This window comes from Nannobrachium achirus, assembly GCF_963921795.1.
Source record: "Nannobrachium achirus genome assembly, chromosome: 15".
Lineage (NCBI taxonomy): Eukaryota > Metazoa > Chordata > Actinopteri > Myctophiformes > Myctophidae > Nannobrachium > Nannobrachium achirus.
Window position 1 is genome coordinate 31,828,664 of NC_137822.1, and position 26,006 is coordinate 31,854,669.

At 41.2% G+C, this 26,006-nt stretch overlaps 2 protein-coding genes across 2 annotated transcripts in view; both read left to right on the forward strand.

Annotated features, from left to right (window-relative positions):
* Positions 1 to 903: 903 nt before the first annotated feature.
* Positions 904 to 4,031, forward strand: phpt1 (phosphohistidine phosphatase 1). Its single transcript, XM_080743088.1, has 3 exons — positions 904 to 1,250; positions 2,540 to 2,667; positions 3,103 to 4,031. Exons 1-3 carry the CDS (start codon positions 1,085 to 1,087, stop codon positions 3,193 to 3,195), a joined length of 387 nt encoding a protein of 128 aa, XP_080599214.1. The 5' UTR covers positions 904 to 1,084; the 3' UTR covers positions 3,196 to 4,031.
* Positions 4,032 to 10,887: 6,856 nt separating this feature from the next.
* mamdc4 (MAM domain containing 4) overlaps positions 10,888 to 26,006 on the forward strand; it is a gene marked incomplete at both ends in the record, with an annotated part of 38,743 nt that continues 23,624 nt past the window's right edge. Inside the window, 10 exons of the mRNA XM_080743553.1 lie at positions 10,888 to 10,972; positions 11,760 to 11,993; positions 13,082 to 13,207; positions 18,331 to 18,486; positions 20,356 to 20,465; positions 20,854 to 21,009; positions 21,566 to 21,656; positions 24,262 to 24,378; positions 24,729 to 24,824; positions 25,537 to 25,671. Coding sequence (XP_080599679.1) covers positions 10,888 to 10,972; positions 11,760 to 11,993; positions 13,082 to 13,207; positions 18,331 to 18,486; positions 20,356 to 20,465; positions 20,854 to 21,009; positions 21,566 to 21,656; positions 24,262 to 24,378; positions 24,729 to 24,824; positions 25,537 to 25,671 — 1,306 coding nt within the window. The remainder of the gene's footprint in view (positions 10,973 to 11,759; positions 11,994 to 13,081; positions 13,208 to 18,330; positions 18,487 to 20,355; positions 20,466 to 20,853; positions 21,010 to 21,565; positions 21,657 to 24,261; positions 24,379 to 24,728; positions 24,825 to 25,536; positions 25,672 to 26,006) is intronic.

Genomic DNA, 26,006 nt, shown 5'->3' on the forward strand with positions numbered 1-26,006 from the left:
CAGCCTTGGGAAGTGGACCATAAAATCCATAAAATGATAACTATCAAGGGGCGTCCATACTGACAGGACAGGAGGAATGGGGCGTATGGCCAGGTCACGGTCAACTACCTATTAGAGAACTTCATAAAGGTATATAGCAGGGAAAGTGATTAGTCAGGGGATAATGCTCTTTAAACAGCTATACCATCATACTGATTTATTGCTCTCCACCATTATGGTTTAAAAGGATGCCTTGCAAAAAGCAGGTGTTCATCCAACCTTAGTGGACACATTATGGCGTTTCAATTTTAGAGATGGCTCTTTCATAAGAGAAGGGGTCTTCAACAGGGGGTCCGGGACCCCTAGGGGGTCCCCATAGTTACTACAGGGGGCCTCCAAATCTTTGTGTGATAGAAACTTTTTTCTCTTTTTTATTTTAACCACTTGAACTATGTATCCATATTCTGAGAACTTTAGCCAAAAATAGCAGATACGCAAGCTCATAGATCGGCTATTTTCGGCAAAGAGCTTTGGTGTAGAGGGGGAAAAGAGCAGACTAAGTACAGAGTGAAAGGTCAACTGTCTTAAGTATTGACAGTTCAATGTGGTTAATCTGAAAGCACAAATTGACATGAATCCAAAACAGCTATCAAACAATGAAACTATATGGAATCTACGAAAAAGGCTGTGGGGACTGAGGGTCCCTGCTTCATCTCTCTCTCAACTGGGGTCCTGTCTGAAAACGTTGAAGACCCATAAGAGAAGGGATGGTTGGCTGAGGACACCTACTGGCCACTGCCTGTATGAACAATAATGTTTGCCATAGAGCAGTGCCTAAACTTCAACTACCACAATCCTTTGTTTCACGGAAGTACTGTGTGCAGTTACAAATGTGACAGTCGCATATTAGGACAGTCGGTGTGTGTGTTGTTGTAGCTATATAGTGTGCACGTTTAGTGTTAGTAAAACCTCCAAATACCAAATTATCAACAACAACAACAACAACTGGTCTTGCGGTGTTAAACCCTTCCACGAGGTATAGAATTAGCAGCGGTCCTGTAGCATTTTCATTCACAGCACGACATCTAAACAGCGGTTGGTTAAAATGTGCACTCAAACCAAGGCTGCAGCACTGATGGCCAACATCAAGCAAGCAGAGATCGATCCGACGGGTGTTTTTAAATATGTTCTCATACATGTTCACAGTAAAGAGGAAGACGATGACTCAGAAGTAGTCATTGTACGAGGATATGCCTGGGCAGAATATCATGGTAAGCAAGCCAAGTATTGTAACCGCTTGGACCGTAGCCTGTGTCATGGCCAGACTGTTTCCAGTGGGTTTATCTCTCCACTCCGACATGTCTCCTTTCCGACATGTCTCCATTCCGACACTAACCCTATCTCTACCCCTACCCTAAACCTTAGGCCCATGGGGAGTGTCGCCACTCCGACAATAAGAAGTCCATTTCGGAGTGGCGACATGTCGGAATGGAGAGAGCCTCCCGTTTCGTTTCGGGTACAGGGCAAGTGCAGACTGACTGAGCATAGTGAGCGACCTAGCCCTGGTCAAAATGACAATCAAATTAAGTTTGATTATCAAGAAAATAAAAACATGCACTTGTCTTCATGTCTAAACGTTTGCCGACCCCTGCTCTACAGTAGGCCTATACTGGCTGCTGTACACTATTCAATCCTGAGTGTTAATTTGACTGTGTCACTGTCTACTGATAGTGCTGGACAACCTAGTCGTGCTTGCTGGTCATGAATGTAGTCATGTTTTGCTGTTGATAGGAATCTGTAAGACTCTTCTTTTTCCTCAGTCTGTATCATCAGCGGCGGCGACAGCCCATAATCAAACTGTAGACAATCCAAGTCAGAATGGGGCTGGGCTCATTGTCATCATCTGTAGAAACACTTTACAGCAGGGGTAGGCAACCTTAGGCACTGGTGCCAACATTGGCACAGGGGAAGGTGATCACTGGCACAAGGGTGAGGGAGAGGATTTGTCTTTTAAAATAAAATATTTTTTTAGAAAATTACAATCAAATTTAGTCCCCTGATTCCCTCACATCTTGCAAACATGGACCCGCAAATGACATCCAGCACATAATTCTACACCCATTCAAACACTAAACTCTGACTGGGGAGGAAGACTGGGAGATAGGTAGGTTATTTCTCTAATGATCATTACATCCTGATGTAAGAGTGAGAGAGTTCAAAAGAAGAAGAAAAAGAATGTGTTGGAAATATGTTATATTGATGTGGTGTCATAAATAATTATCCTTAATGTTGATATGGCACACTGACTATCAACAGTATACTGGCGGCTGTACACTATTCAATCCATAGTGTTAATTTGACTGTGTGTACAAAATGGACCCTGTTAGTACGTTTGTCCAGTCTTGAGTTAAATCAACACAGAGGATGTTAGCCTGGCAAGCCAGCCCTGATACTGTGCTCAGTCTGATCCTTCCCCATCATATTGTGGGAAGGAACGAGTGAGTGAATGCACAGTATGAGTCTGACTTGCCAGGCTAAGAGGATATGATTGTGCTTCCAGCGGACATCTACGAGAAGGTGGCGGCAGAGCTGGAGAGGGGAGGACTACTGGACTGTGAGTGTGTGGGTGGAGGGAGGATCCGACATGAGACACAGGCCAAGAAGATTCATGTCTACGGCTACTCCATGGTAAGATCATGATGTACACAACCTTGTTTGCTCAACCGTTTAACCACATGAACCCTAGTAGTGTCCCTATTCTAGGGTGAACATAATGCAAAAAATAGCAGATCTACAAGCTCACAACACGTCACAAGTTGACAACTGTGAGCTTATATGTCTGCTATCTTTTAGAGATTTAGTTTGTATTACAGGTAAATATAGGATCCACTGTATTATAGAGCTGTGGGAGATCCCGAGCAATGTACTGTATGAGTGTGCACCAAATCTCTTCGCTGAAAATAGACGATCTACAAGCTCACAGCGCAACCTTTTGCAACCAACTATTTTGCTAGAATGTTAACCTACCATGACATGCCCAGAATGGGGACGTTAGGAATAAAGCTTGTATTCTGAATCATTCAAGCTTGCTGCTGTACAATCACCATGATTTTCCTTTTACAGGGATTTGGAAGAGCGAATCATCAAGTGTCTGTGGAGAAACTGCAGGCCCAATATCCAGCCTATGAGGTGACCTGGGATAATGAAGGATACTGACCTCCAGTAGACCACCCTCTATTGACCATTCTTGCTCCTGGACTTCTGTTAACATTTGACCCATAGTTTGCCAAACATAAGTTAGTTCAAGAAAGGCATTGTCAGATGTTAGAACTGACACAAGTCCAGACCCAATGAGGAGCCATGTGCTGCTGTGCCTCATGGGACTGCTACGCCTCATAAGACTGATGCCCAGTGTCACTAGGTTAGCACCAGACTAATTTAACTAATTTACTTAACACTGCTAATGACTCGTTTTTGTCTTGGGTTGATGGTACGGAAATATCATAAAACTAAAATCGAAAGCACAAGCATTTCCTCAATTAACCCATAACATCTTCCTAACAAGGGTGACGTTGCGTCTGTTTCCAGCAGTTTTTCACTACTGTCAAACAAAGCTCAATACGTTGAAAACTACAAATATGTCTTATTAAACATAGGAGCATTTACCAGGATGTGTAATAGTGTTATCTGTAGTAGTACTGAGCGATTAGTGTTTAAAAAAGAAATCCGTTGAGTTATTGAAAATAATTGACATTCAAGTTTCCTGTCCAAAATGTGTTTCCGAACAGATATGGTCAGCAATATACCGTACTGTGCAAACTTCTGCTGATTATCATCACTTAATATTGGATCTCCTGCTATCATGCACAGAACTGTATATCAGTGAATTTGTGTGTTACTGGCTCCCCATTTCTTACCACTCACAACTGGTAAATTATTCATCAACTGAAAACACTCCAAAATGATGTGGGTTAATCACTCAGTCAGTACTGCTACAGTGTTGGCAAATGTAAAATCATTGTGAATTGATGATTAATTGTTAAAAAAGGACAATTAAAATTCTGTAAAGATAGGCTGTCTAAACTCATTTATGAAGCACTTCGAATCTATTGTCGTTTTGAAATGTGCTATATAAATAAAATTGAATTTTGTAGAGCTAATTGTCACCACATGTATTCTGAACAGAAAGGCATCTACTTTGTTTCAGTGGGTCACTCAGCCAAGAACTACCCAGTGCAGTGTCTTCTCCAAGTTCCACACAGGCACTAATGAAACACTTCAGTCAGTGTGGGTGAGTGGCAATAATATTCCACTGACAATGTGCAAGGGGTGCCGCGAGATCATTTGATAATATTTGGAATTTATTTTTGGACACTTGAAAAAATATTTAGTATAATTTTATTTTCAGTCAGTTCTAACCAAAATGGCTGTTATCTCAATGTTTTCCTCGCAACATCACTAAAATATCGTCACTGTCAGGCAGAAACCTCTGTCGCACAAAACTAGTGAAAACAGCCGGGCGTTGTGTGCTTGTAGATCTGCTGTTTTCACTAGTTTTTAGGACATTCAAGGTTTCCACCCGACAACGACGATATGCTATAAATAGGTGCTGGGAGTGAAAATTATAATGTAGGGGTGCCTCGGATTAAAAAAATATTTATGGGGTGCCCTGAGACAAAAAGGTTTGGGAACCCCTGATCTACAATACAGTCTGTTTCTAAACCTCATTAGCAGGCAGACACACACGTTGTCACTTGTCACACAAGTGACAGACTGTCACTCATAACGTTGGACACGCCCAACTTATTGCAGTTGCGTCAGTGGTTGGGTGGCTCGGGGGTAGAGTGCATGGTTTCCTCTGCCATGGGTGTATGAATGTGTGTGAATGGGTGAATGTAATGCACAATCTCTGCCTTGGCAGAGATTGGCACTGCTATATAAATGCACCATTTACCATTTATTGCACTCAGCCTAGAAGACATGTGGGTGTTGGGTAATTCCTGATGAACTCTTTAAACTCAAAAGACAACAAATGCAAAGCTTGTATGAATCTCTGTCCAAACGGGATGTGAGATTCATGTTACTAGGGAAGCGTTCTTAAGGCCCCTTCCTACCTGAACGCCTATCAAGAGCTCCTGTATGTCTGCTGGTCCTTATCTAACAGTTCAAGGAGGCACGTGCGATACAGAAGATTCACTTGTATTCATTCAGTGGTGGAAAAAGTACTCACATTCTTTACTTATGTCTAAAAATCCTTTGAGAATAGCCGATCTACAAGTTCACAATGTGTCGCATCGTGAGTAGATCGGCTATTTTCAAATGGCCAAAAATGTATATAGGGTTGAAGTGGTTAATGTAGGTTTTGAATAATAATCCCTACAAAGTACTAAGTAACTAGTAACTAAAGTTTTCAAATAAATGTAGTGGAGTAAAAGTACAACATTTGTCTCTGAGATGTAGTGGAGTAGAAATACTCAAGTAAAAAACACTTCAAAATTGTACTTAAATACAGTAGTTAAGTAAATGTACTTAGTTACTTTGCACCACTGCTTGTATTGTATTTAGTGGTGATGACACCACTGCTTGTATTGTATTTAGTGGTGATGAATAAATTAATGTTGTCAGACAATGTTTTCAGAAGTTATGGGATACATACGTTTATGCCTGGAAATGTCACACTGTCACTGTCACATACCGTTTGGAGGAGACGTTATTTTCTAGGTGGTTTGCAGGTGGCATGTTACAAAAATGCACAGCGTGTCATGTTTTTTTTCCCCCCTGTATGTTGCACAATGTTTGGCTTGGTCCTAGAGATGGTTTTATGACTGAAGGCTTTTGCACATTCATGCCTGTTAAAGTCCAGCTGTTATCTTCTTGAAAGGGAGAGTTGGTCAGAGGGAACCAGGGAAGACTCTTCAGAGTAGCTGAGGTGACTGGTAGTGTGTAGGCCTTCATTGGGCCAGGGGAAGAGAAGCAGGAAGATGGAGTTGCATTGGAGAAACCTATCCCTAATCTTGTTGTTCACACTTCAATGGGGTAAGCAGGAGAGAATCTCAAAATCTTCTAATCGCAATTATTTGAAATAATCGCAATTATTTGAAATAATAGCAATTATTTTAAAATAAATAATTGTCATAATCCCTTCCATGTTGAGGTTAATACATTTTCAACAAAAGTGGAAATGGCAGATCTACAAGCTTGTATATCAGCTATTTCCACTATTTATAACACATTTGTAAGTGTAAAATATTTAAAAATATGGTGTATTTTGGTCATAATACATTATTTATTTTGATTATTGTTATCGGTCATTGTCTGTCAGTAATGTCTTTGTGTAGTTCAGTTATTGTCATATCTGCCCTGTTTAACCTTTGTTCTTAAAGCCCAAAAGCCACATAATTAAATTGTTAATCGCAATTAATTTCCTATTACAATTAATCATTACGTAGATGTCATAATCGTGACAACCCTATCCACAAGCTCACAATGTATCCCACTGTGTGGAATCGCATCTATATCTGTTTAGTGGAATTTGCTGAAAATGTCATGTAGAAGTTTTAAATACGCTAACCACATAACGTTGATCCTAATGAAGTATGTAAAAGTGAAGTTTGCCCAGTAGGCCTAATGGAGGTGGTTCTGTATAATAATAATTAAAAAAATTGGATACAAATGTAATCCAATCAGGAGTGAAAATGTTACATAATAATTGCGATGCAGGTCGCAAGTTACTATGAAAAGCTCCACCGGCTGTCCTTCCGTCCGTCCATCTGTCCGTCTGTCACGTCACATCACACTTTTGGCCCTACTCTTATCTCCGGCACCATTGCCCCTATCCATGCCAAACTTTGCACACACACACACTCCTTGGCTGGCAAACCACAACTCCAGCCCTGATTTCTCACATGGCCCTCTTCTAGTGCCACCATGAGGCCGATTTTTGCAAAACACATTCTTGGACACTACTGCTACAGATTTTGCCCAAAAATCACGCAAAGCGGTAAACAATATCTCTAAAGTCATGTCATCAACATGGACCTGTCCTTTTCCCATATTCCCTCCTGATTGGCTACGATTGCCTTCTAAAGTTTGTGTATGCGACCTGACGGTCGCTTCTCTCCCGATTAGGGAGTCTTACTGGTTTATCAGCTTATTTTCTTAGCTTACAGTTCCAGTCCTTTTTTATTTACACATTTCACTTGTTTATCCTGTGTCCTGTATGAGTTCTCTGTGTGAAACTGGTATTGTATGTGTATGTACAGTACTAAAGACCTGGAGTGGAGAGATATGGGGAACCCTATTACTGAACAAACACTATAGCCATGATTTCTACCTAAATATAGATTTAAAACTTATTTTAACAAACAATATCACTTATAGAACCTTTAAAGACACTTTCTCTGCCTTGGAAGAGAAGCAAGCTAATGTTAAATCATAAATTCCTTCATGTATGTGTAGTAGTACTAGTATGTGTACTGACCCATAATAGACCTAGCGTGGTATCGGCGTCCAAAGCTGTTATTTTTTTATGTCCTCTCTCATCCTGTAATTACTGTCACAGTAAAGAACAGGACAGGGGCGTCACAAGGGGTAGGAAAGTGGGACTGAGTTACCAGGGCCCAAGGTGGAGGGGCCCTAGTAACTTTAGCTATTGAAAAATAGCAGATGTACAAGCTCACAGTGCCGCGCTGCTAGCTTGTAGATCTGCTATTTTTGAAAAGTCGTGAAAATGTGTGCAAATCTTTGAATATGTATTTTTTAAGCGGACATTTGTAACTCAAATTTTGCTTCCGGGGGGGTCCCTGGAACTAAATATTTTGAGATGGGGGTCCGTGGCCAAATTCATATAATTTTGGGGGTCCTTCACATGAAAACGTTTGAGCATCACTGACATGGAAACATGGGTTTCTTGCACACTTTTTCACAATTTTTCAAAAATAGCAGATCTACAAGCTTGCAGCGCGGCACTCGGTGCCGCGCTGTGAGCTTGTATATCTGCTATTTTTCAATAGTTAACATCCATGGGGGGCCCGCAGTGAATCCTTGTACCCAGGGCCCAGAATTTGGTGTGACGCCCCTGGAACAGGATATTGGATCTTGACTCCTAATCAGAGACCTTTGGTTGGATGAATAATGTTTTCACCGGTGTTAAACTCATCGCTTCCCAGCTGGCCTTTGAGCCCGTTCACATTAGCTGTATCGTAAATCACGGAGGGTAATGAGTTCTGATAAGGGAAGGCTCTTTGAGCCATCAAGGGAATTTTAATCAAGCTATAATCTTTTACTTTGATCACTATGATCAGTATAACGTTGCTGTGGGGGAGAAACCCTGTATGTCTAAAACCGTTACTTTTCAGTACTTGGAAAAAGAAATACATGTGTTCCAATGGATCCTGCACATCAGACAGCTATTCTCACAACTTTTGCACATTGCTGTCATACGGCAGAGTTAATGTAGTTGAAATATTCATAGGTTTCTGCCCGACACCAGCGACATATGAATTAGATAGAAGCGTAAAAGGGTCTGATAGATTAGAGTATGGTTGTAGTTTTTCAGGTCTTTTTTTGTGTGTGAAAAGTATAAGCTTTCAAATGTTTCATACTGTACATTGCAATCTGAAAATAGTTGTATAAAAGTTGTATCAAAGATCTGTACACGTTACCTGGTTTAATGTCAAATATGTTTTTGATTTGCGTGCTTTCACATTTGCCTTATACTTGCAGAACATTTTATCTGACTACTGTTATTCATAGAGTATTTATGATAAGACTCTTTTATTACACAGTTGTCAGCTCACAAGGACACGAGTGCCAGGCTCCAGAAGGGAAATGTGACTTTACATGTGACTGTTCAGACTGCAGTGATGAAGACATGTGTGGTAAGACTCTTAAAGCTTCATCATTGTGGGATGTTTTTGGTCACCTCAGGGCCAGAAAGTACTATGCTCTGTATCAAGGTTTCATTGAGACATAACGGTACTGAAGAATATGTGCATTGTTTTTCCGCACATTTTTGATTCATTTTGTAAAAGACCTCGCAGACTATAATATAGATTAATACATTATCGCACAAAGGTTTGCGGGAGGGGCCTGTTTTGAAAAACAAAGACACAAATCACATACACAACTCAATCAGAGCCAAAAGTTATTTCACTTCCACCCATAGGGGGCACAACAAATGCTTCAAATGTCACTGTTGCAGAAACTTGACTAGTCAGAGCCATTGTTGTAATGATAAACTTGGCATTTCTTGTCAAAGGGCTTAGTCATCCATGTCAACGACCCCAAAGTTCTGAAAACGGAAGGATTAGCCTAAATATTCACTTTGTAGATGTGACAAGAAAGAAACCATCATGATAACCTTTTAAGTGCATGTTTATCCAGCCAGTTTATCTATATTGCAAAAAGTAAGTGCAAAACAGCATTGGATTTTCTAAAATCCTGTTGAGATGCTGGTGTTAATACGGTGTTTGTGTTCTGTGTAACCTTATCGTGGAATTATTTGCATTTCAAACAAGCTACCATTGCTGGTGCTACAGTACCATAACAATAGTAATTGTTACTATTTCTACAATATAAATGTTTTGTTGTGGCTCCACCCCAAACCTCAGGCTATAGAGCACAGGGCTTCATGTGTGATTTTGAGACACCCGGAAACTGTGGCTGGACGGTCCCATCTACGGACCCCACGTATGAATGGCAGAAGTATAGTAGAGGAAATCCATGTCCCTGTCACGCAAACATTGGACCTTCTTCTGACTTCACCACTGGGACAAGCTCAGGTATGTTTCTGTTTACACCATAGACAATAATACACAATCCTTTAACGTTGAAGACTCCTGACCTAGAGCAACAATTCCACAATTAATCTGTAGCTATTGGGCATCAGCTGAATCCCAAATAAAAGAAAAGGAAATGTATTTTGAAGTTATGTGTGCTGTACACAGTCTGTACCAGATGGTCAGGAGTCTTCAACGTTTTCAGGCCAAGGACCCCTTAGTTGAGAGAGAGATGAAGCAGGGACCCCCACAACCTTTTCAGATTCCATATAGTTTCGTTGTTTGACAGCACAATCATCAGTGTATTCTGGATTCATGTCAATTTGTGTTTTCAGATATTTAACCACTTGAGCTGTCATTACCTAATGAACTTGACCTTTCACTCTGTACTTGGTATGCCCTTTTTCCCCTCTATACACCAAACCTCTTTGCCAAAAATAGACGATTTACAAGCGCTGCAAGGCATTGTGATCTTGTAGATCTGCTATGTTTGGCTACAGTTCTCAGAATATGGACACTAGGGTTCAAGTTGTTAATATAAAAAGGGTTGGAAGATTTGGAGGACCCCCTGTAATTACTCTGAGGACACCCTAAGGGTCCCAGACCCCCTGTTGAAGACCCCTGCTCTAGGTAGAATTATATGTTGACATACAGTACCTCATGCTGCCTAGCATTAAGGGTTTCAATAATGTGTCCATGAATTGATATGGCATATTTATCTGCTGGTTCTCAAACGTTTTCATGTGAAGTAGCCCTAAATTGATATTTGGCCCTAGACCACCGTTTGAAAATATTGTGTGCCAGCTGGGGATGCCCACAAGTGAAGATTTGTGTTAAAAATGTTTAAAACTATTCCAAACATTTTCACAATTTTCCAAGAGTTTGCAAACATAGCATATCTACAAGCTCACAATGCACAGAATGCCATTCACTGTGAGCTTGTAGATTGGCTAAAACTGGTAAAAGTGATAATATATTAACAAATGTTGCTGGAACCCTCTCTAGGGCCCCTGGGGTCCCCACTTCCCCAGACCCCACTTTGAGAACCACTGACTGAACTATAACATGTACAATAACACCTTTAACAGGCTTTTATATGGGAGTGAATGCGCTGAACAAAGATGTGCCGATGACTACAGTGTTAGTGTCACCAGAAATGCGGGAATCTGCACCAACATGCCGCCTTCGCCTGCAATACTTCCTCTGGGATTCAGGTACAACTGTATATATTGTTCAGCATAGTTGAATACAGTTGTTCTCACTCTTTATTTCCCTCCTACAACTGTGCGTGCGTGCGTGCGTGCGTGCGTGCGTGTGTGTGTGTGTGTCCCAAAACAGTCGGATCACCATTATTTTATTTTCCTCACACTACACCTTTTACTTCAAAGACATTCTTCAATTTGATTTTCAACTTGCCTATTATTCAAACAAATGTTTCTACATTTAACAAAGTCACAATATTCAGTGATATTTTTAAAACCTTTTCACATGGACAATCTGTATTTATGCCATGGGACACTAGTGGTCCGTGAACTAGGATTCGGACGACTATCTTGTATCTAAGTAATATCATTGCTGTCATACTGTCTGTAATTCACTTCACAATCACTTATCTAAACACAATTTCAGAAACAGGCTCTTGGCCATGCAAAGGCCTATTTAATTATATTTCTTAAATATTCTAAATAATAGACACTTGTGTGAAATAAAATGAATATTGAATTATCATTAGCACTAAAAGTTGTGGTTGTGGAGCTTGTAGCAGTAATAATTGTAGTAGCCATATACATAATAGATTCAATAAAGAAATCTGCTCTGCATAAATAATTTCAGTTAAACTGCCACAATATCACTAAGACTCTTAGTCATTTTTTTCTCCATATCCATAATGTTTGTTTGTTTTTACATATCACAATCAGTTTTGTTTTCACATGAAAAGTCTGACTTGCGGTGACAAATCCTGTGGCCACCTGACAAAATGTTTCTCTCTGCCCGACAAAGGTAACAAAGGTCTGGGCTCCACGCCGCTGTGGGTATCCGTGGTACGCACAGGCTCCCGCGAGACCGTTGCATGGCGTCCAGAGGCCACTAGCGTGCGTGGCTGGAGGGAGGCCACCATTTTCCTTGGCCGCATCTCCTCGCCCTTCCGCATCCACCTCAATTCCCAACGCTCGCAAGGGAATAAAGCTGATGTCGCTGTCGACCACATGGAGTTCTTGGATTGTGCCCTTCCCAGTGAGTAGTCCCGCTTGCAATGTAGAAATACTACTGAGTAAAAGTCTGGAATTCAAAATGTACTTGAGTAAAAGTACAAAAGTACTGGTATCAAAATACACTTAAAATACCAAAATTAGAAAGTAGTAAGTACTCATTATACAGAATGTCCTGTTTCACAGGTTTTCTAATGCATAAAATGTATGAAAATCTTTTGAAAATAGCAGATCTACTGTACAAGTTCACAATGTGTCTCACCGCAAGGCATTGTGAGCGTGTAGATCGGCTATTTTCAAGTCGGCGAAATGTATATAGGGCTGAAGTGTTTAATACATGTTTTGTCATAATAATCAAAATCTACAAAGTAACTAGTAACTAAAGTTGTCATATAATTGTAGTGGAGTAAAAGTATAATATTTGCCTCTGAGATGTAGTGGAGTAGAAGTAAACGTTGGAACATTGGAAACACTCCAGTAAAGTATAAATTCCACTCCTCGTGGTGCCTCACCACGCCTCTTCTTTGCAAAATCTACAGTAAACTATGGCTTCTTGTGGCTTATTGGTTTCCCTTACATTGCAATTTACAATGTAGGCATTTAGCAGATGCTCTTTTCCAGAGAAACTTTGATTTGTACTATACGCTATGAGCTAAATTATCAAAATTACTAGTAAGGCGCATCATGGTTACAAGCGAGGTCGCGTCATGTCTTGGCCATCTGGCCAGTGATGTATATCGGACCCGTTACCATATTTGGGGACCCCTGGTACCCATATGGAGATCCATGTACTACTCAGTTATTCGTTATGACATCTATGACATCTGACATCATTCATACAATCCCTTTTATGCCCATACATGGTCTGTAGAACCAGCCACACAGATATGGGCTATCTTGGCCATCTGTCTTGGCATTATATGGATTCTGTTAGTGTGGTATGTGGCCGATGTGGCCTCCATATGTTGGCATTCCCATATGAAGTCCTGTTAGATATGGTTTTTTTATTGATGACATCAGGGAACTCCATATATGGGCATGAATTTCTATCACCAATGTTGTAATAATAATGTACTGTATGTTGTTCTTGTTTCTGCCTCTCCCTATCATCAGTACCAGTTCCAGGACAGGAGTGTCCAAAAGGAACGTTTGAATGTAGGCGTGAGGGCTGCGTGTCCGAGCGTCTGGTCTGTGATGGCAGTGATGACTGTGGTGACGGGAGTGATGAGGTGACATGCGGTAAGATGCCAAGGAGATATCCTCTATGCTTAAATGAGCCCTTCACCCATTTTCAACACATTGTCATATAATTGGTCCTCACTAATTATTACTACTTAAGGCAAAGAAACAGCACATAACAGAAAGAGTAGGGCAGGTCCTAGGGTGCCAGTCTCAGCTGTGCTCAAAGGCCTGAGAAAATAAAATAAACTAAATATGTTTTCAGCAGTGATTTAAAAGTGTCCATCGACTGAGCAGCTTTAACGTGAAGGGGCAGTCTACTCCAGATCCTTGGCCGGCCCCAGCAAAAGCTTGGTCACCTTGTTTTTACATCCAGTGTCAGTACGTTACAAGACATAGCCTACTATGGATAGTGATTCATAGATGCTTAGTGAAACACTGGAGCTACGGTAATATGAATCGATGATGCTCACAAACAGAACAATGCCAGTTGCCAAGTGCAATAGATTTCCAGGAATATACTGTACTGTATCTTTATGGCACTGTTGTAGGATTCACTGCACATACTGATAAACATTCAGCAGTGCAAAGTCACAGTACTGCTCTTATCTATGGATCTCAGATTTTACTCAAGTAACCCTCTATCAGAGGTAGGCAACCTTAGGCATGGGTGCCAATACTGGCACGATGCATGCCAGTGTGAGAGAGAGGATTTTTATTTTTAAATAAAAAATGTGTTTTAAATGTGCCCAATCACATCAGTGTCCAGGTATGCAAAATGAACTCTTACTGATTAATAAGATGGGGTGGGAGTCTGGGAGTTAGGTGGGGGTAATAGCTCTGATCATTACAATGTCCTAATGCAGGGGTGCCCAAAAGGTAGATCGTGATCTACCAGTTCTGCTCACCAAGGGTATGCAGGTAGACCACATGACAATGATGACATGCCTCTAAAAATATATAATTAAAATATAAAAAGAATATGTCAATATGACATCCAAGAAGGGCCTGTCAGCTCCCTTCATGGCTTCTAAAGAAGGCAAACCTCCAATGCAATACTTTGTTCAAGAGTCGGTAGCATTACAAAGAACCCCACAACCTACCACTTCCACACAGAATGGGATGAAGACATTTCCCATTTATTTCCCCCTTACAGTAAGTGTGTTTGTCTAAAATGTAACGCCAGTGCTGCTATTCCAAAGCCCCCCTTAGGCCCTCAGCTAAAACGTTTTGGATGGGTAGATCATGTTGAGCTAGTCATTTTAAAAGTAGATCTCACGTCAAAAAAGTGTGGGCACCCCCAACCTAATGTGAAAGATTTTCTTTTTTTTTACGGCATACACTATGTACAGTATATGGACAAATATTAGTTTTTTGATGTGGTGACGCAATTAAACTGAATGTTGTTATGGTACTGTACGCTAGCTATCAAGATTACATTTTTGCTTATTACTTACAAAGCCCTGCATGGCCTGGCCCCCACTTACATACGGGATATGCTGCCCCCTCGTGAATCAGGGCGCATCCTCAGGTCTTCGGATAAGGGCCTGTTAAAAGGCCTTAATACTAACCTGGTAACCTGGGGCGATCATGCTTTTGCCGCTCGGGGACCCAGGATGTGGAATGCACTGCCAGTGGAACTACGGTTAGCACCATCCCAGTCACTTCTGAAAACATACCTTTACACCAAATGTTTCACATAATTGTGTAAAGAAGTGTTTTGTGAAAGTACACTCTACTCTTGTATATTGATATTTGTGTATCATAAGTGTTCTATGCTTTGTTGTATTTTTAGTTTTTTTGTAACTTTGTTTGGAAAAGTGCTATACAAATAAAATTCATTATCATTATCATTAAGAAAATAAAAACATGGCACTTCATGTCAAAAAGCAGTTGCCGACCCTTAGCCAAAGTATGTTAGCCGGGCAGATAACAGAAATAATCGTTCACTTGCGGATACAAGCACCAAAATTGGCACACATACTCCTTAGGGATTGCTCTTTTCATAAAACCATCTGGCCAAATCAAATTTCAAGATGGCGGCCATTTTTCAAGATGGCCGCCATAAAATACCATAGACCTGTCCTATTTGAATGATCTTGGTGTCAAATCATACATTTTTCACTATGTAGAATCCAAATTTGGACCCATGGACTTACTCACTGGCTTCCTTGTACCATATATCAGTCCCGGAATCCTAATATTCTGCTAAATTAGAGGTTTGTGTTATGTCTGACTCGGATAAAATGGGTGGTAGTGTATATCTTAGTATTGTTAGAGGTTTATAGTGTGTATGTGTGTGTGTGTGTGTGTGTGTGTGTGTGTGTGGGGGGGGTAATGTAGTAATGTAGTAACTCAACAGAGCGGATTTCAATGCACAGCGGCTGACGCGGCTAAAATGCATGGTAGATATAATAGCGCCGTGGGATCACTCTTTGTCTAGTCTCTATTCTTCGACCTTTTTGACTTGGGTAACCCTGCCAGGAGTACAGGAGTACAAGACTCCTGCCGACATAGCTCTGGGGGTCATGGAGACACGCAAACTGCCTCACCACGATAAGGTGATGATCCCGTCGAGGCAGGAGGTAGTTTTTTTTTTGTCTTTTCTTTTTTTTTTCCTAGGGCCTAGGCAGTATAGTACAATAGTATAGTAGGCCTATACTACAACGCTTCTAAACCTCGCACCTGCAGCTGCACAGTGCCGTGCAGGTCAGACCAAAGTGGTAGCATTTGCATCGACTGCAGCATTCCAACTTGCATCCACACTTGGTCAGCTGCTGGCAACTCTCTGCAATGGGTGGGAGCTCAGTCCAATCAATCTGCCACAGATCTCCTTTCTTGGTCCAGCCCCAGTTGTCAGGAGTCTGCATTTCTGGTTGACATACTGTTGACTGACTCCAGATGCAGGCCGCTTGATAGGAAGCGCGCTTCACATGTTGCTTCAGTGCTGCTTGCGTTGGAGGAATGGCTTCGTATAGCCTCTGCTTCCGAGCAAACAAGTCCAACCTCGCATCATTGACACCTTCAGCTGTGCTGGATCGGTCGTACATCATGACCACAAACTTCTCCAAGGTTTTCAGGTCTTCATCATCCACTACAGGTGGGTAATGGCTGAGTTTGCTGAAGACACCAGAAGCCTCATCACAAACATTCCAGGTTTGCCACGCAGACTTCTTCCCCTTTACGCGGAATGCTGAAACAACATCGCAGCCAGTGAAGGCATGGAAGAAGAGCATCCCTTTGCTCTTTTCTGCAAGAGTGCAACACAGGTCATGAACAGAATCCACTTTAAGTTCTGTCTTTGGCCAAAGGCAACCCACTGCCCAGCCCTGAGGCTCATAGTCTATGTCTAGGAGTCTATGTCCTGTTTCTGTGAGGCTGCTTGATGTACATTAAGTACCCCTAGTGGACATGATAATAGTTTGTCACAGGGACATACCCCAATCCAGCCTTTGATGCTGAGGTCATAGATTCAAGATGTATGACAAGGTCCATATATGGAGTTCCCTGATGTCTTCAATATTAAGCCCATATCTAACAGGACTTCATATGGGAATGCCCATATATGGAGGACACATTGGCCACATACCACACTAACAGAATCCATATATGGCCAAGACAGATGGCCAAGACAGCCCATATCTGTGTGACTGGTTCTACAGACAGGGATCTCCATGTATGGGCATAAAAGGGTATGTTGTCAGTTGTCATGGATATCATAGTACTTTCACATAACAAATAACTGAGTAAGCATGTTTGGGCTCTCACAGCATATCTCCATATACAGTACATGGACCTCCATATATGGGTACCAGGGGGTCTCCATATATGGGTAAACAGCCGTTTGGATGGCCCCCTGTAGTAACGCTGAGGACACCTAGGGGTCCCGGACCCTGTGGAAGACCCCTGGTATTAGCTACAGAGCCCAGGTACAGGTACAAAAGCTTTTATGCTTCAAGTATGATCTAATTGTTCTGGAGCAGGTCCCAGGTGAGGAGAGACCCCCACCAAAAGTCATAAAGGTTATTCTGGCTGCTTCAAAAGTGCAATATATGAACTTAGAATGTTTTAAAACCTTCAAAACAACTCTAATATTATGAGAATTGGACATTAACTGGCTGACATACTGTTCTGCGAGGTCCTAACATAGATGACCCCCCAGAAAGGGGGCTGGGGTCAGGAAAATCTGACACCCATCATTTTCTGACAGTTTGGTCCCTATAAATGCCAAAGCAGTAAAAAAATACATTTTAGCAAAGAAATCCTTAGAAGTACACTTCTTATCACACTAGGTAGTAACTCCGAGGACCCCCAGGGGTCCCGAAGCCCCTGTGGAAGACCCCTGGTATTTGTTACTACTTTTTTTTTGTTTTCAGAAAAAAAGTTTATGCTTCAATTATGATCTAATATGACATTGTTCTGGAGCAGGAGCAGAGCGAGTACTGAGATAGGCTCAGGGGTCCATCTGGGGGGGTCCCAGGTGAGGAAAGACCCCAACCAAAAGTCAGAAAGCTTATTCTGGCTGCTTCAAAAGTGTAATAAATGAACTCAGAATGTTTTAAAACCTACAAAACAACCCTAATATTAAGAAAATTGGACATTAACTGGCTGGCGTACTGTTCTGGCATGCAGGTCCCAAACTAGATGACCCCCAGAAAGGGGGTGGGGGTCCGGAAAAGTTGACACCCATCATTTTCTCATAGTTTGGACTCTATAGAACCAGGATCTGCAAAAAGATCAATTTTAGCACAAAAATCCTACGGGAGCTGTTTTTTGGACGCATCGCACCACACTATTAGCAGAATATTAAGATTCCGGGACTGATATATGGTACAAGGAAGCCATTGAGTAAGTCCATGGGTCCAAATTTGGATTCTACATAGTGATAAATGTATGATTTGACACCAAAATTATTCAAATAGGACAAGTCTATGGGATTTTATTGCAGAATGCAAGATTACTGTATATTCAATGGCGGCCATCATGAAAATTGGCCGCCATCTTGATTTTTTTTTTGGCCAGATGGTTTTCTGAAAAGAGCAATGCCTAAGGAGTATGTGTGCCAATTTTGGTGCTTGTATCCGCAAGTGAACGATTCACCTGTAATATGCACTTTATCTGCCTCGCTATGTGAGATAATGGTAAGTAGCGTTGTTTTGAGATATGCTTTCTTGTGTCTTTAGGAGACTATTGGGGCTGTGACTTTGAGACAGGCTTGTGCGATTGGGACCTGAGGTCTATTTCAACTCTAAAATGGCAGCGGACCAATCAGGAAAATATCTCTACCACCGAGCCTCTGAAGGGACCAGGAAGGGACCATTCTGAGAACACTGCCTCAGGTCGGTCTCAATTCAGAAACAACCAATATCACCATAAGCCAGTGATGCTCAACCCTTTTTTATTTCAAAGACTCGCAGTTTAAGATGCATTAGGCCAGGGGTCTTCAATGTTTTCAGGCCAAAGACCCCTTAGCTGAGAGAGAGATGAAGCAGGGACTTATTGCATAAAATTGTGTTGCAGATTAAAAATGTTCATAGATTTCTTAGACAGCTTAGACTTTTGACAGCACTGTCATCCTGTTGGGGTAATGTGTATTTTCAGACATTTAACCACTTGAACCGTCAAATACTTTAATCTGCTCTTCTTTTCCCTCTACAAACCTCTTTGCCAAAAATAGCTGATCTACAAGCTTACAACGCAATCTGCTATTTTTGGCTAATGTTCCTCTCAGAATCAAGGAAGTTATTTTAGAAGGAATGGAAACACGTGACCACCAGGCATGCGCCATGTCTGGCTATTAAGCTCACCATGGGTGCCAGAACTCGCTCCGGAAGTGCGATAGCGTCAGTGAAGCCACCACAGTTTTCCCAATGACCCTGAGCGCAACGGTGGGGGCCGATGGGCAATAGCCTTCCCACACTCCCCCGCCCCCACCGTTGCGCTCAGGGTCGTTGGGAAAACCGCGGTCGCATCAGTGAATGCAGCCGGCTTGATCAGCTCATGAACAAACCTGGAACAAAAACTATTTATGAACAACTGAGACCTTTGTCATATAATCTGTTCAGGAATATAAAAGAAGACTTATCAAAGGTATTTTTACAATCACTTGCTTTTCGATGTGCACAGTACATAATGAAATAATAATAATAACAGTAAATAATAATCGTTTCTGTCTCCGAAGTCTCGCGAGATTTGGTTCCCAGACAGGAAACAGTGGATAGTCTCGCGATACTTGGCACTTTTAGAAACATACTTTTTGCTCTTTAGATAGTGCTATAAAATGACACAGAGCACACATCGAAAATCCACACAGCACAAAAAAATGTGTGACATGCCTTCTTTTATTTTCCTGAGCTGAGTATGTTATAAAGGTCTCACTTTTTCATAAATAGTGTTTGTTCATGTTCATGTGAGCTGCTGGGAGGCTGCTCCACAGTCTTCCACCCAACTTCCGGCTGCAGTTTGGCACCCATGGTGCGACGAATCTGCCGGTTGGAACTGCGAGATAGCGAAAGGGGCGTGGCTGTATTTACCTCTTATTTACCTTGCTCAGAATAGGGATGCTAGGGTTCAAGTGGTTAATGTAAAAAACATGATTCTATCACACAAAGGTTTGGTGGCCCCCTGTAGTAACTCTGAGGACCCCCTAGGGGTCCCAGACCGCTGTTGAAGACCCCTGCATTAGGCCATGGACCCCCATTTGATTATCACCGGGTCCCCAAACTACACTTTAACCACTCAAACCCCATACCTTGTTGAGCCGAGTACCTTTTAATCTACATACCGGTAACAATGTTAAAAATCCATTGATTCTGATTTGTTGATCAAGGCATTTTGGCATGTCTGTTCTGTATAACAGACCACTCTTTGCCTGCTCTGCCAACATGGTGATTATTATATATATTTTTTTCATCATTCATGTTGTCATTGATTAACTAGCTGTCTTCTTCTTTCGTGTATCATCGTCCTTGATGATTGGTTGGCGAAATTCAATTTCACAAGATTTCTTGTTACTTAGGGGAGGCCATGAGTTGGCTGTCGTCTTCTTCCCTTGCTAATAAGCATGATAATGTACAATCAGGCGGATATTATTTTCACTTAAAATATGAGCAAAACATAACAACATAACATGGTTTTTCAACCTGTCAACAACAGCGATGTTTATAGTACTGTACGTTCTGTTGTTTATGATAACATTTCCACCACAGGTCACTTCCTTCACGTCGCTGTGCCTGATGGTGGTCTGGGGGGTGGAAATGATTGGGCATCTTTTCAGAGTCCTCTCCTTGAGCCCACCAATAGCACACATCCCTGCAAGGTAATGATATAGCTATGAAAATGAATTGATGTGAATATAGCATTTTCCTATTTGATTGTCTATAATCGTTGGAATCGATTAGTATTCAACTCAACAGTCATATTTTATACTAAGTCGTACAACTGTGTCATCCAAAGATTGCAAGAAATTGCAGATCTACAAGCTTAGCTTTTAAAAGAAAAAAACAAAAACTAATATATTTTATACTTAACTGTTGCCCCCCTACAATCATCTCATCTTCTTCATTGACTGACTGACAGAAAGCCCTTCTTATTTAAACAGTTTTAATTGAAAATTGAGAAGTGTTTTACATAATAAACGTACATGTGAGATTCATTGATCCCATTGGTAACATGAGCCAAGTGTTGAACATTTTGCCCTCCTGCAGATGGTGATGTACACCCATCAGTTTGGCCCACGGTCCGGGGGTCTAACTGTACTAGTGGCAGATACTAAGATCTACCCCGTATGGGAGAGGGGTGGCGCTCTGGGGGACCTTTGGGTGAAGGCAGAAGTGGAGATTCACTCTGACTCCGATTTTCATGTGAGTAATTGATCAGATGTCTATAATTTTTTAAGATATATCATAAAGATGGAAATGAATAAATACCAACTGTTTAGTAAACACCAAACATTTTCATGTCAAGGACCAGCAAATTAATGCTTTTTAGGCCAAACAATTTATAAAGATCTTGTCCAGTGAGCCACATAAGAGAGAGAGAGAGAGAGAGAGAGAGAGAGATGCTGTATTTATGTTTTTGTTAGAATAACAGTAGATTAAGTACAGATTTCTACACCTATCTATACTATAGATTTCAGAATTATAATAAAGAGTACAGTGAACCTATGTTCTGGATAGTCATTCTTATACTGTACATTATCTCATTGGGTTAATAGCGTCTAGCTGTTGAAATGATAATGCAATTAACCCCACTTTGAGAGTCATGTCTTAATGTCTTAAAAAAGGTATATAAAGTCTTTATAGTTTCTTGCCTGTAAGATGACCTTTGTAATTGCACGTGCATAGTGGCATTAAGTTCATTCGCACCTTATCCACCGTTCTTCTCTCAAGTCTTTCTCTGTCAATTATTTCCTTATAGATTATATTCATGGCGGCAATGAGGGATTTCGCATATGGAGGGATTGCAATTGACAGCATCATGATGTCTCCTGAATGCCGTTTGTCAAACGGTATCAATCTTTTCAATCACTTCTACACTCCCAAGAATACAAGCATTCTGCTTGATAATGACAATGATAAAACAATCAACATCTGAAACAGTATGTCCTCTCCTCTGTACACAGTAAACTCCTCAGTGTTATTTATCCATCCATGTATAACTAAAGGTGCAAATGAGATCAAATGTGAGGGTCCATTTGGTTTCATATGTACACTCTCAGAGTTATGAAGGCTGAGGATTTTACAGTAAGAACAGTAAGTAACAGAGTATGATCTCTGTATTGAGATGGCCGTAGCTCAGTCAGTGGTGTAAAGTAACATGTAGTCAATGTACTTGTTGCGACCGTCAGGGAGCAGTTTACTATGAAAACCTCCACCGTCCGTCCGTCCGTCCGTCCGTCCGTCACACGTCACACGTCACACCTTTGCCCTGCTCATATCTCCGCATCAGTATGACATCACACCACATGTGTACACAAACCTTTGTGTACGTTGCTGTGGCAACAGTCTGTTGTTGCTGGTCTGTTAGTGTACGTTAGCAACCACCTTAGCAACCATGGTTTTACCCTAGCAACCAACTGTTTACCCTAGCAACCAACTGTTTACCATAGCAACCATGTTTTTTTACCCTAGCAACCAACTGTTTACCATAGCAACCAGATACGCAGAGCAGGGATCTCCATATATGGGCATAAACAGGTGACATCACACTGATGTCAGATACTCAGAGCAGGGATTTCTCCATAATATATGGGCATAAAAGGGATTCTGTTAGGGATCTCCATATATGGGCATAAAAGGGATTCTGTTAGGGATCTCCATATATGGGCATACAAGGGATTCTGTTAGGGATCTCCATATATGGGCATAAAAGGGATTCTGTTAGGGATCTCCATATATGGGCATAAAAGGGATTCTGTTAGGGATCTCCATATATGGGCATAAAAGGGATTATGTTAGGGATCTCCATATATGGGCATAAAAGGGATTCTGTTAGGGATCTCCATATATGGGCATAAAAGGGATTCTGTTAGCTGTTAGTGATCTCCATATATGGGCATAAAAGGGATGCTGTTAGGGATCTCCATATATGGGCATAAAAGGGATTCTGTTAGGGATCTCCATATATGGGCATGAAAGGGATTCTGTTAGGGATCTCCATATATGGGCATAAAAGGGATTGTATCCCAGATGATGCCCTGTTAGGAGATCCACACTAACAGAATCCATATATGGTCCTACCGACAGCTGCTATAAGCCAACCCTGGCGATAAGGTCTGAGTCGAAGAAATGCTTCTTTCCTGGCAAGAATTGCCCCTTTATACTGTAGGGCTCGTTTGTGTATTGTATGACATCACGCCACATCATCGGCTGAGGACTGTGTGATGTCATCATATCTCCATATATGGAGACATAAGTTGCTCATGCCCAAATATGGGCTGGTGAGGTCAGACTTAGTGTGATGCGTAGGTTATCTCCATATATGGAGATTCAACTTCAATGAGTAACCATGGCAAACTGTCAACTGCCCGTATGTCTTGATAATTGGTAAAACAAACTTTTGGCCTATTTGTGGAGATAAGCGACCAACGGTCGCTTATCTCCCGATTAGGGAGTCTTACTGGTTACTTTACTGGAGTATTTCCAAATTTCTGTTCTTTTACTTCTACTCCACTACATCTCAGAGGCACATATTGTACTTTGACCCCACTAATTATTTGACATTTTAGTTACTAGTTACTTTGTAGATTTTGATTATTATTACAAAACATACATTAACCATTTCGGCCTCATTTTAACTCTTTCTGTACACTTTTTTGGAAAAATTCTTCCTCCTAGTATAATCATAATAGTAGATAATCATGTTTTATAGAGGGGAGAATCATGGCTCATCATGGCTAAATAACATATAAGCTCATTTTCATACTTACCATGAGAAATGTCACAGCTTGTCTGTGTAGACGTGTACACATTTTTCTATGGGCAAACCCATAGACCGTAAAAATGTGTCATCATGATGCCATCATGCTCTGATGTCACTGTGATGTCACACTAATTAAATCCCTTTTATGCCCATATATGGAGTTCCCTGATGTCCACAGCCCTGATGTCCACATCCTCTCAGAAGGCAGGAGGAGTCTAGTTTACTAGGCTAGGGTCTATTGGGCAGAAATGCCCCTGTTGTCCAGTTTCCCCAGCAGATCCCAACATCCTTCATAGCATATAGTGGAGCCCATAAACCTATCGCTTTTACACTATTTGTTGTGGTCAAATTTATATTTTCATGAATGTGTTACTAGTTGTCATTACAAACACATCCATGAGCTGCCACAGTCTCATAAATCATGTTATGGGGTGAGCATTCTGCATGACTGCCAAAGTGACTGTAGTGGGGACAGGGGCATTTATGCCAAATAGACCCCATGGCCATGTTAATTTGGGATCAATATAAGTAGGACAATTAGCCTAGATGTTATTTAGTCTACTCCTAACAGCGTCACCCATGCTCTTATCTGAGCCATCCGAGCATCATCTGCGGGGTGAATGCAAAAAAGTATTTCCCCCCGCCCAGTGCTGGGAGTCGGGGACCAGTAAATACTCTGTCTTCTTTTACAGGTAATCAGTCTAATCCAACCTTCCCCAAGCCCCCCGGACATCCCTGCACTGATAAGCCCGAGCAGATGTGTGATTTCCACCCTGACTGTAACAATGGAGAGGATGAAGCCAACTGTGGTCAGTAATAAAAAAGAAAAAGCTAAATTGCATAAATTGGAAAACAAAGAAGTAGTTATTTTTTTTTTTATTGTATTTTTATTTTTTTTTATTTTTTGGGTCTCGGGCAAACGTCTGATCTCTCTTTTGGGTCTCCAGTCTCGAGCTGAAAAGTTTGGGAACCACTGATTATAGAATATAGATAAAAAAATTATGTTACCTTGTTCATGTACAATATTTTTTTAATGGCAAATATCTGTTTCAAACCATTTCCAATTAACATTTATTTTTGTCTTTGTTGTCAAAGTTACGAAGTTACAGTAGCGTTGTGATACTTCTTTTTTTTTAAGTGACATTGGTTTGCTCCCCAGGTGATTTCTCCACTGCTGGGGGCAGCACTGGTTGGACTGATGCAAGCATAGGAGGTCAACAGTGGGTGCTGCACAAGAATGAGACTAGCAATGATGGTACAATAGTCTCTCACACTGTGTGTGTGTGTGTGTGTGTGTGTGTGTGTGTGTGTGTGTGTGTGTGTGTGTGTGTGTGTGTGTGTGTGTGTGTGTGTGTGTGTGTGTGTGTGTGTGTGTGTGTGTGTGTGTGTGAGTGAGAGAGAGAGTGAGAACAACTTAATTGTTTTTTTTTTGTTATAGATAGGTAGGGCTGTCACGATTATGACATTTTACATGACGATTAATTGTCACTCAAATAATTGCGATTAACAATTTAATTGTGTATTTGTCGTTGATAATAAAATTTCTGTTGGGCTTTTAGGCTTTGAAGTTGCACATGGCAGATATGACACATAACCTGAATATACAAAGAAATTACTGACATATTTGACAACTTTCTACTTAAAAAATAACGTTGATAGTGGAAATAGCAGATCTACAAGCTCACAACGCGTCGCGATGCGACGCGTTGTGAGCTTGTAGATCTGCTATTTCCACTATTTCTGAAAATGTTTGTAAATGCGTGAACATTTTTCAACATTCACGATTATGACGATCATGACAAAGTATTTGTGATTATGTCAAATATTTGCGATTATGTCAAATAATTGCGATTAGACGATTATGTAATAATTGTGACGCCCTATAGATAGGAGATACCTGTGTCTCATAAACTTTATCAGTACTTTTCTCTCTATCTCTCTGCCCCCCCTCTCTCTCTCCCCCTCAGAGTACCTGTATGTGGTCCGTGCCCCAGGCCAGCAGCTAACCGAGGCCCAGACACTGACCCCCCTCCTGGGTCCTTCTGGTCCAGCGTGTAACGTCACGTTCTCCTATGCTCTGACTGGAAATCCAATTCACATCGGTACACACACACTACTTGCCATATCTACTTCCATAGTGTACTGTACAGTATTCATACCCATAATGAAACTATCGATTATTGTGTGGAGTTTGCATGTTCTCCCTGTGTCTCCTAGGGTAGATAGTAGATACCCTCACAAAAACATGCAGTAATCCTGGTTTCTATACTGCCTCCCCCTGGCCAGCCAGGCCTCCCCAGGTGTGGCAGAGGGAGAGCAGAAACCAGGATTACAGGTTTAGGCAATTGGCACTGGGTGGAAAAAAATGTGTTACAAAATCGTGGGATAAAAATTATAGAAAAAAAAAAGAAACTATTGATTACCGGTATTTTCAATT